The sequence below is a fragment of the Squalius cephalus genome, assembly GCF_949319135.1.
Source record: "Squalius cephalus genome assembly, chromosome: 11".
In the NCBI taxonomy this organism is placed as follows: domain Eukaryota; kingdom Metazoa; phylum Chordata; class Actinopteri; order Cypriniformes; family Leuciscidae; genus Squalius; species Squalius cephalus.
Window position 1 is genome coordinate 8,598,819 of NC_137132.1, and position 14,505 is coordinate 8,613,323.

The window sequence follows — 14,505 nt, forward strand, 5'->3', positions numbered from 1 at the left end:
ACTTGGCGTGGCGGCCATGTTGATGGCCTCGCGAATGTAAACATACAGCAAGTCGAACGAGGAGAAGCAGAGTTGGGAGAAAGAAAAAAGATGTTAAAATCCCGAAAAGGATGTGGAATTTACGGGGATACGTTAATTAGGGAAGCCACGGACCAGTATGTGGACAAAATCGGCAAAAAAGTGTAGTTAGTAGCTGTCAACCCTCCCGTTTTTTCCAGGTTTCTGACGTATTTGAGCTCTTTTCCCGCTGTCTTCCCGTTTTAGTATTTTCCTATAAAATATCCCGAAAAATGAAAATTTCAACATTCATCTTTCTGTTGCTATCCCTCTGCAAAACTGCAGCATTAATTAAGCGAGTTGTGAAGCTAGGTCTAACGTGACTTTGCTTACAGATTGGCATGAAATCGTGCTCTCACAACAACCACGCGCTGTTATCTTAAAAAGGCCAATATCACGCTAAGGTTGCCTTCAAGTAAGCAAAACGATGCTTTGAAAACATCTGTTTTTCTGGAAGGGCAAGGGGGTAGCAACAGGACAACAGTACAGAGACTGACAGGTCCGATGGAAGGGCTAACATTAATGTTATGATATTAAGTTATTAAAATACGGGATATTTTACAGGAAAATTTGTCCACATTACTTACTGGTCCCTGGTTTCCCTATTTAACGTATCCAGGTAAATTCCACATCCTTTTCGGGATTTTAACATCTTTTTTCTTTCTCCCAACTCTGCTTTTCCTCGTTCGACTTGCTGTATGTTTACATTCGCGAGGCCATCAACATGGCCGCCACGCCAAGTATGACGTCACGACGCCCAAGCCCTATTGTGGGCTTTTTTTTTTTTTTTTTTTTTTTTTTTTTTTTTAAGTCTAGAACACATTTTTTTTATATAACTGTCTAAGTTTAATAATTACAGTTAAATAATGTTCGCCAGTCGATTAGGGGAATATATACATTTTATTTCTCTTTCTCACATTATCTCACACAGAACACACGCCCATTTTGTTTACGCGCTGAGAACCAGGAAGTGTTTGAATTCAAGAGAAATGAAACTTAGGCTATTTCTCCTCTACACAAGTGATTCAACATCTGTTACAGATCAACACCGCTGCTCTTTGTGTCAAAAGCTTTATAAGCTTTAACGCAAATCGTATTTGAGTTGAATTTCTGTCGAGGTAAGGACTTCATAAGATGCAATGATTATGACTATCATGTTGTCTGCTTTTAAAAAAGAATCGCGTGCAAGTGTGTGTGTGTGTGTGTGTTTGTACAGTTTCTAATCCTGTAACTTGTAACAGACCTGATGAAACATTTTGCTTTGGACTTAATTGTTAAACAATTATATTTGTATTTTGTTGTCTAATGAAAACTTAAGTGAGTTACTATTGAATTTAAATACTTGATTACATACCTCAAAACTACTTTTACTCTTTATGATTTAGAAGATTGTTTAAAAATACAAACCTATTTCTGTGGTGATCATGACTAAGACTTTTCTGCATAAATACAAGTTAAACTCTATTGACAGCATACAACAGCATTTACAGCCTGCAGTTTATCAGCAGAGAATAGAATTTATTTCCCCTCAGTTAAAAAAAAATAAAATTGTGATTAGTCTTCTCTCAAACTATTTTTTTACAGAAGCTGAGAATCTGTTCATCTTTGAACACTGCAAAGAAATGTCTGAATCTGCAGCGAGTCCGTATGTGGATCAGTTCAGCTGTCCAGTCTGTTTGGATCCTCTGAAGGAGCCGGTGACGATTCCCTGTGGACACAGTTACTGTATGAGCTGTATTACTGACTGCTGGGGCCAGAAGGAGCAGGGGCCGCCGTACCGCTGTCCCCAATGCAGAGAGAGCTTCAGTCAGAGACCTCTACTGAAGAAGAACACTCTGATAGCTGAGATGATGGAGACGCTGCAGAAGACGTCCCTACAAACGGCTGCTGTGGAGTGTGATGTTTGCACTACAGAGAAGAACAGAGCTGTAAAGTCCTGTCTGCAGTGCTTGGCCTCCTTCTGTCAAACTCACCTGCAGCTTCACTATCAATCTCCTGCGTTTATGAAGCACAAACTAGTCGAAGCTTCCAGAAACATTCAGGAGAACTTCTGTCTCAGTCATGGGAAACTACTGGAGATTTACTGTCAGGATGATCGTCAATGCATTTGTTGTTTGTGTACTGATAATCATAAAGGACACAGTGTGGTGTCTGTGGATTCTGAATGGACTAGTAAAAAGGTAATATCAACAATAATTAAAAACATGCATAAACTATTTTATTATAATTATTATATTGCATAATACTGTATTTATAGTCTGTAATTTCGATTAACTTTGTTACAAACCTTTACCATATTATGTCTATTTTTGCCTATTTATGTTCACATCCTCAGAAAGAGTTAAAGGAGATAAAGGTGTCGTGTCAGAAGCTGATCCAGGAGCGAGAGAGAGGTCAGCAGGAACTCAGTGAAGCTGTGAAGCTTCTTAAAGTATGTTCTGTATGTGTTATTTAGTTTTTAAGTTTGTTTGACATGCAAAAAGTAGATATTTTAAATTAAATAAAAGTAGACAGTGACCAATCGGTTTTGAGCTCCAAAAATTAAATTAAAATCTGTTATAAGAATCTTGACACAAATTTGGAGCTTGACTGGCACTAATTTTCTTTCTACCTGCATTGTTTTGAGTCACAACAATGTTCTTCATGATCAGATCTTTGTGTCTCTGACAGAGTTCAGCGCTAGAGAGCATGGAGGACATTGAGAAGGTCTTCACTGAGCTCATCTGCTCTCTTGAGAAGAAACGCTCTGAGATTAAAGAGCAGATCAGAGCTCAGGAGAAGACTGAGATAGATCGAGCAGAGGAACTTCACAAACATCTGGATCAAGAGCTGACAGAACTCAGAAAAACACAAGCAGAGATTGACAAACTTCTGATTACTGATGATCAGGTCCAGTGTCTGAAGGTAATTAATGATCATGTGTGTAATTGATATACTGTAGGACGCTCACTATTCATTGTTCTGTGCTTTAAGTATTTATTTTATTTAGTGGAAACAGTCATTTGTGCTGATGTCAAAATTTTGAGAATCTAAACATTATTGTGGTGCTTGTTTGGTCTTTGAAAAAGATCAGTTCTGCTTTACAAATCATGTTTGAATTATTATTATTCTCATTTCAGAGCTGTCAGTCTGTGTGTGTTTTACCCACATTTAAAGACGTTCCCAGCTTCACTCAACACACTCATCTGTCTTTTAAAGACATTTCAATCTCAGCATTCAGAGAGGTTTTGGAGGACGTCTGTCAACAGCAGACAGCTAAAATATCTCCAGAAGGTCTGAATATTTTGATATGTTATTTTGTCATTCATATTCTTAAACCAACAATTTAACCATACACTTGTTTTTTGTCTCTTCAGTGTCAAATGTAAATGTTACAAAGCCTCCAGAACCAAACACCCCAAATGATTTTTTGCAGTGTAAGTTGAACTGTAGTTTCTTCAAGACGAACACTCATTAATTGATAAGTATCAGTGGAAATGATCTGTTATAATGAGACCATTTTAGACCAAAGTTTACTTTGTTCAGTATTTGTTTTTTGTTCATTCCTCCTCAGATTTCTGTGAACTTCACCTGGATCTAAACACTGCACATAGAAACCTGAAACTGTCTGAGGAAAGCAGGAAAATATCATATTGTGATAAAGATCAGCAATATCCTGATCAACCAGAGCGATTTAATGTGTTTCCCTACATCTTGTGTCGAGAGGGTTTGTGTGGTCGCTGTTACTGGGAGGTCGAGTGCAGTGGGAACGACTATGTTATAGCAGTTTGTTACAAAAGAATTAGACGTAAAGGAAACCTTAATGACTGTAGACTTGGCTTCAACAAAATATCCTGGAGATTGGGCGGGTATTGTCTGCAGAATTTTAGTTTCATACATGCTAAAGCCCAAGTCCCAATCCCCGCTTTCTCCTCCTCTAGAATAGGAGTGTATCTGGATCACAGAGCAGGAACTCTGTCCTTCTACAGCGTCTCTGACACAATGACTCTCCTTCACAGAGTCCAGACCACTTTCACTGAACGCTTATACCCTGCGTTTGGGGTTGGTACAGGTTCTTCTATCAGGATCATAGAGCAGAAGAGAGTTCAGACAGACAAGAAGTAAATATAAGGCTGCATTTACACTGCAGGTCTTGATGCCCAAATCCGATTTGCTGACTATATCCGATTTTTTTTTGACGACCCACTTACATCATCTTTTAAAAGTGACCCGTATCTGATTTTTGCATTTAAATTATACACTGCCTAAACTACCAAATGTAGACGTTCTGACCCGGAAAAGGAAATAAAACAGCACAAAATGCAATGAATGCTGATGCAAATAAAATTATCTAGTGTTTTGCTTTCCACAATATTTTGAAAAGTCAGCAAAAAAGTCAGCAAAACATTGGTCTCAACCGTGCCTCCCCATATCTCGTGAAATGTTCATTTCATTTTCCTTTCATATTTTATTTCATTCTTTTGAAAAAGAAATGAAAAGGAGCAGAAAGAAGATAAACTTATAATATCTGCCCCTTATCAACATAAGTTAAATTACAATTCCAAAGAGGTGCGCTTACAACACACATCTACTTTGCAGCACATATACAAAGTCATAAATCAAATATCACATTTTCCTGCTAAATAGCAGCATTATATTTCTCTATTAGTAATGCTTTTACACACTTCTTAAAAACAAAAAAACGATGTTGAAGTTTTAATTTCACTTTTTAGATTGTTCCACAAACTGACACCTTGTATTGAGACACATCTTTCCTTTAATTTTGTTCTAAACTCGGGTTTCTGAAAGACTTCAGTTCCTCTTAAATTGAATCTACTAACTCTCTTGATGAATCTGTTTTGCAATTTATCAGGTAATGTTTTCAGGTGAGCTTTATACATTATTTTTAGAAGGCTATATTCTAATAAGTCATTGAATTTTAAGGTTTTTAACTGTATAAATATTGGATTTGTGTGGGCCCTATATTCACTTCCATTTACAACGCGAATGGCACGTTTTTGTAATTTAAAAACTGGTTCTATATAAGTCTTATTTGCACTTCCCCATGCTTCAATGCAATAGGTCAGATGTGGAACAATCAATGAATTATATAACAAAAACAAGGCACATTTATTAACAGATTCTTTTACCTTATGTAACACGGCTATAATTTGGGATACTTAACATGGTCGATATGGAATTTCCATGTCAACTGTTCATTGATCACAACACCTAAAAACTTAAATTCATGAGTCCTTTCAATCTGTACTCCTTGTACTGACAATGCTGCATCAAAATCCTTATTTATACAACTAAAAATCATAAATTTTGTCTTACTAATATTTAAAGACAGTCTATTGGCGTTAAACCATCTCATAATTTTCCCAAACTCATACTCTACAACTTGTAATACGTCATTTATATTTTTGCCAGCATAAAATAAAGTAGTATCATCCGCAAACAAAATACATTTTAGTAACTTAGAAACATTTGCTATATCATTCACATAAAGAAGAAAAAGTACTGGACCTAGTACCGATCCCTGGGGTACACCACAAGTTATTGGACAATTTTTTGATTTTGTGTTAATGATTTCAACAAACTGCTCTCTTTCTTTTAAATAGCTTTTGACCCACTGATGAGCTATGCCTCTTATACCATATTTATATAATTTACTCAATAATATTTCATGGTCTAAGGTGTCGAACGCTTTTTGCAAGTCCACGAAGACATTTACAGTAACATATTTCTTATCCATAGCATTGGTTATTTCTTCTACCAGTTCCAAAATTGCTGTTGCAGTTGAATGATTAGAGCGAAATCCATATTGACTATTATTTAACAATTCATTTTTATCCAATTTTTTTTTTAATCTAAACACAAATAATTTTTCTAAAATTTTAGATAACTGTGGTAACAGGGATATGGGTCTATAATTCGAAACATCATTTTTATTTCCTTTTTTGAAAAGTGGAACCACTTTGGCTATTTTCATGCGTTCTGGAAATTTCCCTGTAGTGAATGACAAATGACAAATATAAGTAAAAGGCTCAACAATGACGTCTATAATTTGCTTTATCAGTGACATATTCATATCTGTATAATCATTTGACTTTTTATTTGCAAATTCATACACAATTTTCAAAATTTCACTCGCTTGTACCCTCTCAAGAAAAATGCTGTTAACACTATGTGGAATAATACTACCATCAATGTTTTCATCTGGGATGTATTGTACTAAATTGGAGCCAATGTTTGCAAAATAATTATTGAATTCGTTTGCAATTTCTTCTGTTGCATATATATCTGAGTTGTTCTTGGTTATAAAATCGGGAGTAATAATTTTGGCCTTGCCTTTATGCAAGACTATTTATTACACCCCATGTGTTTTTGACCCCATCAGATTGGTGTAATAATCCTTTTTTTTATTCTTATAATTGATACAAGTTTGTTTTTATATTTTTTATATCTGCACTCTGCATCTTCTGTTCTTTTTTTAAGAAACATTCTATACAGATAAATTTTTTTTTACAAGCGTTTTTCAACCCATTTGTCATCCAAGGGTTATCAAAGGATTTTTTCGCAGTTTGAGCACGGATTTTGATTTGTTTACAATTTTTATCATATGAATTTATAAGTGTAGTCATGAAAGCATTATAAGCATTATTTAAGTCATTCGTATATACTTGATCCCAGTTTTGTCTCTTAAGATCTTCTTTAAAATCCTCAATAGCTTTACTAGACTTATCCCTTATGACAACGAGAGAGTTATCTTGCATAGTATTAATACAGAAATTGTCATAAATTGTAAATACAGGGAGATGATCACTCACATCTGTCATGAAAATACCATTTATAATGTCACCGTGTATATTTGTATATATATTATCAATAATCGTGGCACTATGAGTTGTGATTCTGGTTGGTTTGGTTATCATTGGGCATAAACCTGCAATTTCCATATAATTCTTAAAGTCGTTAGTTGCTACTATGCTACCCAAATCTATATTGAAATCACCACATACAATTACTGATTTGTTCTTTACATCCTCAAACATTTCTATAATTTTTTCTGTAAACAAATCAGTAGCAGGCCCAGGTGGTCTATAAACACAAGTGATTATCACATTTTTTCCTTTGTCATTTATGATTTCTATCGTTAATGCTTCCATCAAATCAGTCACAGCTATAGTTTTATGCTCAACAACTTTACATTTCAGTTTAGCATCAACATAGAGGGCAACACCTCCTCCACCTTTCCCCATCCTGTTTACGTAAAACATGTTGTAACCGTTGATCTGTACACTGTCAACTTGCATTTCCTTCAACCAGGTTTCTGTTACAGCAATCACTTTAAATGTCCGTTTTAGATCGCTAAGAAAGTTGTTAATCTTTGATAATTTACATTTCAAACTTTGGCTATTAAAGTGTATGATGGAAAATGCGTCATCAGAAAACCTTTGTGTAGTCCCATTAAACTCTTGTGTTGTAAAGTAGTGACATTCCCCAGGCACTAGTATATTATGTGCAAAGACAGTTTCCATATCAAATATTTTGTCACTGTTTATATCAACATTTGGGACCATGATCGAAAGTGTGAGTACTTGGATCGAATAGACATTCTAATAAAATCATACAGGCCCAGTCCAACAACAAAATAAATCCATTGATCTGACCACAAATTCCCATATTGACAAGATTATATTCATTCCCACAGGGTTTAACATCGGCATATCTTGAGGTGTATCGAAAATGCAAAAAGGATTATGTCTCATTTTTTAAATTGTTCTAGGTCTATTAAGTCTCTTATCATCAAAACTTTAGCTTGTTCCGGATTTGACCCATTAAGTTGAATAAATACCTTACAATTTCTTGTCCATGTCGCCTTAATTTTTCCAATTTTCCACAGGGAGCGGGCTTCTCTTGCAATATTTGCCATTTTCTGCGTTAAATGCTCATTCAGATACACCGCTGTTCCTCTCAACTTTTTTCCTTGGCTCAGCATTTCAGTTTTGTTTTTCCGATTTACGAAGCGCATAACAATAGCAGGCCTTGTCTTGTCTTTGCGTGGTAGAGTATGGCACGCCGAGATGGTTTTCAGATCCACATGTATATCCTTCTCTGTCAAAAATTGAAGAACTTGCCTTTCCAGTGTTTGCAAATCAGCTTTCTCCGCGTCCTCACTGACATAGCTACCACTTGCAACAGCTTTCGCATAAGACCGAGGTTTGATGGTCAGGCCAGTAATTATTACATCTTCCATTCGCATGTGTTGTTCAATGTTATCGAGCCTTCTCTCAAGTTCATTGATTATTTTGTCTTTTGCGCTTATCATGGCTTTCAGTTGTTTCACCTCTTCTATAACTTGCGTTAGCTTTGTCAGCTGTTCGGTGACTTTGACAAGTTCCCTGGACATATGACTGAGCGACTTGCGGATTTCCTCCATATCGCTTTCCATTTTAGGCTCAGTTTTCTTAGGCGGTGCCATTTCCAAGATCTACAGAGATTCTTTGAATTTCTTCCAATTTAGCAAGACTAACCGTTGTAAACTCTTAAGTTTGCAGAGCTCTCACAGAGCGCAACCATCTTGAAACGTGAATGTCTTCAAACACGGATTTATTTCGGTAACAACCCTGCATTTTTGCCTGCACTGTCTCTTCGCCCCAAAGACTCAAAATACATACACTGTGTGTAGCCTTCGTCCTCCATCGCGCCTATAATAAGTCATGTGATCTCAGTTGGTGGTGTCCACCTGAGTTGACGTCACTTTTTTAATGACGTACGACTCGCATTTACTGGGGAATATCCGATTTGTCTGCTTACATGGCACACGCAAATGCACGTATCCGATTCATATCCGATTTATTACCACATATGAGTGAGGCCTGAATCCGATCTGAGAAAATCGGAATCCATGTGGTTTTTTCCTGCTTACACGTTCACCGGTCATATCCGATCTGTGCCACATGAGAGGAAAAAATCGGAATTGGGTCACTTGAACCATGCAGTGTAAATGGGGCCTAATTGATCGAGTTTCAGATTCAACTGTGAATCAGACTACAGTTTAACAGTGTAATTTAATTATTGCAAATCATTATGTCATTGTTTATGGAAATTATTAGTGTTACCAATTGTAATATTAATTAGTGCACCTATATTTGTTTCTTGTATCAAAAGATCACTAGTGTATTTCAAGTAGTCTGTAACTTATTAAGGGAACTGTAAAAAATGGTTACAATTGCCCTCAGTCTCCCCCTAAATTAATTAATAATGTAATCTGTAATTATGATAAAATACAGAGAAAATTCAATTAAATGTTGCATTTGTGTTAATAACAGTAATATTTTGGTTAATTCAAAGTGGAAATGTTGCTGTTTTAGGAAACAGTTGTCTTAAGAATCTGATTCTATTACTATTATGACATTCCTTCAGCTAAACACACAGGTTTATGTACAACTTAGACTACTGTCATTCAGATTTATGTGAGATTTTGTCATTTGTCTGTCATTATTAAATTATTTAAATAAATTGTCAAAACATATATTTACTACATGAAATATTTATTTTATTATTTTTCATTAAATCATCAAAAATTATATCAGACATATTTGACATATTCAGCAGAAATCAGATGTCAACTGTGATCAGTTTTTATCACCAAGAGCTTTTCTCTCCAGAGAGTCATTATCCCAGTAGTGGACGAGATAAACTACTTCATGATCTTCAACTGTGTGTCTAAGTCTAGTACTAACAAATTAGTAAGTTTATAAATGACGGTTCAATAATGTATGGAATCATTATTTAATAATTCTATAAATTAGATGCACATTCAGACACCTGTATTATTTATCATAACTTGTAAGCCAATTAAGTGCAGTCATTTTAATCTAAATTCGTAGTTTATTTCTATTATGAAATTCCTTCGGCTAAAATACAGTCTAGAACACATTTTTTTATATAAATGTCTAAGTTTAATAATAACAGTTAAATAATGTTCACCAGTCGATCAGGGGAAGATTCAAAATTCAAATAAAAGATCATTTTATTTCTTTTTCTCTCATTATCACACAGAACACACGCTCATTTTGTTTACGTGCATATAGACTTAACAGTGCTTGACTCTTGCATTGACAATACAAGATCTTTCGACAAGATTTCCATCAAGAGGTGCATACATTTTTGGTCAAGATCTTGTTTTGATAATGCAAGAGTCAAGCACTCGGTAAAGTCTCCTCCAGCACAACCCAAAGACTTTCAGTCATCCTGATGTGTCTTCATGGTTGTTTAAGAAATGAAAAGCTACTCACTCTTTTAATGAGAATTAGAAGAACTCTTGCCAAACATAAAACATGCTAGAAACATAAAAAATCACTGCAATAATGAATGATCCAATCTTAGACTCTTAAGCATTTGCCAATTTAAATCCAAATAGTGACTTTTTGGCGGGGCAGTGTATAATATGAATATAACACACATTACAACAATCACAGAGTGGATGTCAGTAAATATTGTTTGAAACCTTTTCAAAGAGGCACAGTTTTTAACATAGACCTTCTGTCACTATACATTGTAGAAATGTTTGTTTCAGATTTATCTTTAGATTTCTGCTTTCTTCAGTTTGGTGTGTAATTAATGATGTAATTTTGATCAGATAAAGAGAAAATAAAATGAAATAGTGTGTTTTGTGTTAATAGCATTCTAGTGATCTTTTGATGAAAATGTGGCAGTTTTAGGAACTATTTTGTCTCCAGAATTCATGATCTGTGTGAGATTGTGTGTGATTATTATTTTTCTCCACAGCATCTGAATGAAAACCTGCTGTTAACAAAGAAGCATCACTTGTTAAAACAAATGATTTCTGAAAGCTTTGATGCCATTGACATTGTACAACAAACATGAAATAATTTAATCATTTTACACACAGATTGCTGGAAGTGTGTTAGAAGCAGTTAAAACAAAGAAACACATTTTCTGTAAGTTATCAACTAGTCTGATTATTGGTGTCGAGAGTTACGGTGTGATGTTAAGCAAAGTTCAAAGAGTAGAGCATTAAAACTGCAAAGTCATGGCTTCACATAAACAAGTTTATGGATTTGAGAGAAATGAAACCTATTTCCCTGCTACTGAAAATCAGGAAGCTTGTGGGTTTGAGAGAAACAAACCTATTTCCCTGCTACACAAGCCTCTACTTGAGGATTCACTCTCTTCCAGTTTGGTTAAAGCTGTAAAGGAGGGAATATTTGTTATTCTGTCAAATCAGGTAAGAACGTCATAGAGTCGTTAACTAATTGTTTTATGTCTTCTAGCTTGCTCTAAAAAAAGAACATTCAATTATTACTGTATGAGTTTGATAATAGCTCCATGTTCATTTGGATGATTTATGTTTATTCTTCTGGTTACGGGTGAAGAGTTTACGATTCTTTCATATTAATATACAAAACTAAGTATTTTGTATAGTTTTATACATGCTCTTTCATTAATGATTTACATGTATATTTATGTAGGCTACTCCTTCAGAAATGTCTGAATCTGCAGCGAGTCCGTATGTGGATCAGTTCAGCTGTCCAGTCTGTTTGGATCCTCTGAAGGAGCCGGTGACGATTCCCTGTGGACACAGTTACTGTATGAGCTGTATTACTGACTGCTGGGGCCAGAAGGAGCAGGGGCCGCCGTACCGCTGTCCCCAATGCAGAGAGAGCTTCAGTCAGAGACCTCTACTGAAGAAGAACACTCTGATAGCTGAGATGATGGAGACGCTGCAGAAGACGTCCCTACAAACGGCTGCTGTGGAGTGTGATGTTTGCACTACAGAGAAGAACAGAGCTGTAAAGTCCTGTCTGCAGTGCTTGGCCTCCTTCTGTCAAACTCGCCTGCAGCTTCACTATCAATCTCCTGCGTTTATGAAGCACAAACTAGTCAAAACTTCCAGGAACATTCAGGAGAACATCTGTATCAGTCATGGGAAACTTCTGGAGATTTACTGTCAGGATGATCATCAGTGTATTTGTTGTTTGTGTACTGATAATCATAACGGACACAGTGTGGTGTCTGTGGATTCAGAATGGACTAGTAAAAAGGTAATATCAACAATAATTAAAAACATGCATAAACTATCTTATTATAATTATTATATTGCATATATTATAGTCTGTAATTTCGATTAACTTTGTTACAAACCTTTACAATATTAGGTCTATTTTTTCCTATTTATGTTCACATCCTCAGAAAGAGTTAAAGGAGATAAAGGTGTCGTGTCAGAAGCTGATCCAGGAGCGAGAGAGAGGTCAGCAGGAACTCAGTGAAGCTGTGAAGCTTCATAAAGTATGTTTATTTTGTTCTTTGGTTTTTAAGTTTGTTTGACATGCAAAAAGTAGATATTTTAAATAAAATAAAAGTAGACTGTGACCCATCGGGTTTGAGCACCAAAAATTCATTGAAAAACTGTTATAAGAACCTTGACACAATTTAGAGTGTTCTTATTGAGACTTCTGTCAATCTGTCAATTTTGGAGCTTGACTGGCACTCATTTACTTTCTACCTGCATTGTTTTGAGTCACAACAATGTTCTTCATGATCAGATCTTTGTGTCTCCATCAGAGTTCAGCGCTAGAGACCATGGAGGACATTGAGAAGGTCTTCACTGAGCTCATCTGCTCTCTTGAGAAGAAACGCTCTGAGATTAAAGAGCAGATCAGAGCTCAGGAGAAGACTGAGATAGATCGAGCAGAGGAACTTCACAAACATCTGGATCAAGAGCTGACAGAACTCAGAAAAAGACAAGCAGAGATTGACAAACTTCTGATTAATGATGATCAGGTCCAGTGTCTGAAGGTAATTAATGATCATGTGTGTAATTGATATACTGTAGGACGCTCACCATTCATTGTTCTGTGCTTTAAGTATTTATTTTATTTAGTGGAAACAGTCATTTGTGCTGATGTCAAAATTTTGGGAATCTAAACATTATTGAGGTGCTTGTTTGGTCTTTGAAAAAGATCAGTTCTGTTTTACAAATCATGTTTGAATTATTATTTGTCTCATTTCAGAGCTGTCAGTCTGTGTGTGTTTTACCCACATTTGAAGACGTTCCCAGCTTCACTCAACACACTCATCTGTCTTTTAAAGATGTTTCAGTCTCAGCATTCAGAGAGGTTTTGGAGGACGTCTGTCAACAGCAGACAGCTAAAATATCTCCAGAAGGTCTGAATATTTTGATATGTTATTTTGTCGTTAATATTCTTAAACCAACAATTTAACCATACACTTGTTTTTTGTCTCTTCAGTGTCAAATGTAAATGTTACAAAGCCTCCAGAACCAAAGACCCCAAATGATTTTTTGCAGTGTAAGTTGAACTGTAGTTTCTTCAAGATGAACACTCATTAATTGATTAATTGATATCAGTGGAAATGATCTGTTACAATGAGACCATTTTAGACCAAAGTTTACTTTAAAGCTCGATATTTGTCTTTTGTTCATTCCTCTTCAGATTTCTGTGAACTTCACCTGGATCTAAACACTGCACATAGAAACCTCAAACTGTCAGAAAACAACAGGAAAATATCATATTTTGATAAAGATCAGCAATATCCTGATCAGCCAGAGCGATTTAATGTGTTTCCCTACATCTTGTCTAGAGAGGGTTTGTGTAGTCGCTGTTGGGAGGTCGAGTGCAGTGGGAACGACTGTGCTGTAGCAGTTTGTTACAAAGGAATTAGACGTAAAGGAAACAGTAATGACTGTAGTCTTGGCTTCAACAAAATATCCTGGAGATTGTGGTATTTTCGGCAGAATGTCTTTTTCACACATGCTAAAGCCCAAGTGTCAATCCCTGCTTTCTCCTCCTCTAGAATAGGAGTGTATCTGGATCACAGAGCAGGAACTCTGTCCTTCTACAGCGTCTCTGACACAATGACTCTCCTTCACAGAGTCCAGACCACTTTCACTGAACGCTTATACCCTGCGTTTGGGGTTGGTACAGGTTCTTCTGTCAGGATCATAGAGCAGAAGAGAGTTCAGACAGACAAGAAATAAATATAATTGATTGAGTTTCTGTCACGGTTCATGAGTGCGCTGCTTCCTGCTTGTCTCGTGCATTTGTTATTGTCGTCTGTGTGCCATGTGCGTGTGTGTGTGGGTGTCACCGGATCAATTATCAGTCAATCATCTCATCTGTAATCAGCTCGGCGCCAGCTGCCACTCATCTCCAGTTCCTTTAAAGACTCACTGAATTCTCTCATTGTCAGATCGTTGGTCGATGTTTGTGCTGTGTTTCCTGTTTCCCGTGAGTTGGTTTCTTCCTGGAGTCCTGTGCTGTGTGTTCTTCGTGTCTGGATCCTGTCTTCACCTTCACGCTGTTTCACCGCCGGATTCATCGCGACCATCTAGTCCCTGCGCCACCCTGCTTCAGCCGTCTGACCCTCACCATCTGCCTGAGTCTGAACTTCTGTGTTTAAGTGTTTAATAAACAT

General features: G+C 36.3%; 2 protein-coding genes across 3 annotated transcripts in view; both read left to right on the forward strand.

Moving 5' to 3' along the window:
• Window positions 1-7,328, forward strand: part of LOC307167574 (E3 ubiquitin/ISG15 ligase TRIM25-like) — a 25,984-nt gene extending 18,656 nt beyond the window's left edge. Inside the window, exons 1-7 of one of the 2 annotated variants that reach the window (XM_079886783.1) lie at window positions 1,009-1,175; window positions 1,642-2,237; window positions 2,393-2,488; window positions 2,728-2,961; window positions 3,177-3,330; window positions 3,414-3,473; window positions 3,611-7,328. In XM_079886783.1, the coding sequence (XP_079742909.1) occupies window positions 1,680-2,237; window positions 2,393-2,488; window positions 2,728-2,961; window positions 3,177-3,330; window positions 3,414-3,473; window positions 3,611-4,161 (1,653 nt within the window). In that variant the 5' untranslated portion in view covers window positions 1,009-1,175; window positions 1,642-1,679 and the 3' untranslated portion in view covers window positions 4,162-7,328. Of the gene's footprint in view, window positions 1-1,008; window positions 1,176-1,641; window positions 2,238-2,392; window positions 2,489-2,727; window positions 2,962-3,176; window positions 3,331-3,413; window positions 3,474-3,610 lie in introns of those variants that run through there. The other variant, XM_079886784.1, reaches the window with a different exon arrangement.
• A 3,652-nt stretch (window positions 7,329-10,980) lies between these two features.
• On the forward strand, window positions 10,981-14,068 carry LOC307167277 (E3 ubiquitin/ISG15 ligase TRIM25-like; the record flags this gene model as incomplete). Its single annotated transcript, XM_079886262.1, has 7 exons — window positions 10,981-11,296; window positions 11,541-12,113; window positions 12,262-12,357; window positions 12,634-12,867; window positions 13,083-13,236; window positions 13,320-13,379; window positions 13,524-14,068. Exons 1-7 carry the CDS (start codon window positions 11,102-11,104, stop codon window positions 14,066-14,068), a joined length of 1,857 nt encoding a protein of 618 aa, XP_079742388.1. The 5' UTR covers window positions 10,981-11,101.
• Window positions 14,069-14,505: the final 437 nt, after the last annotated feature.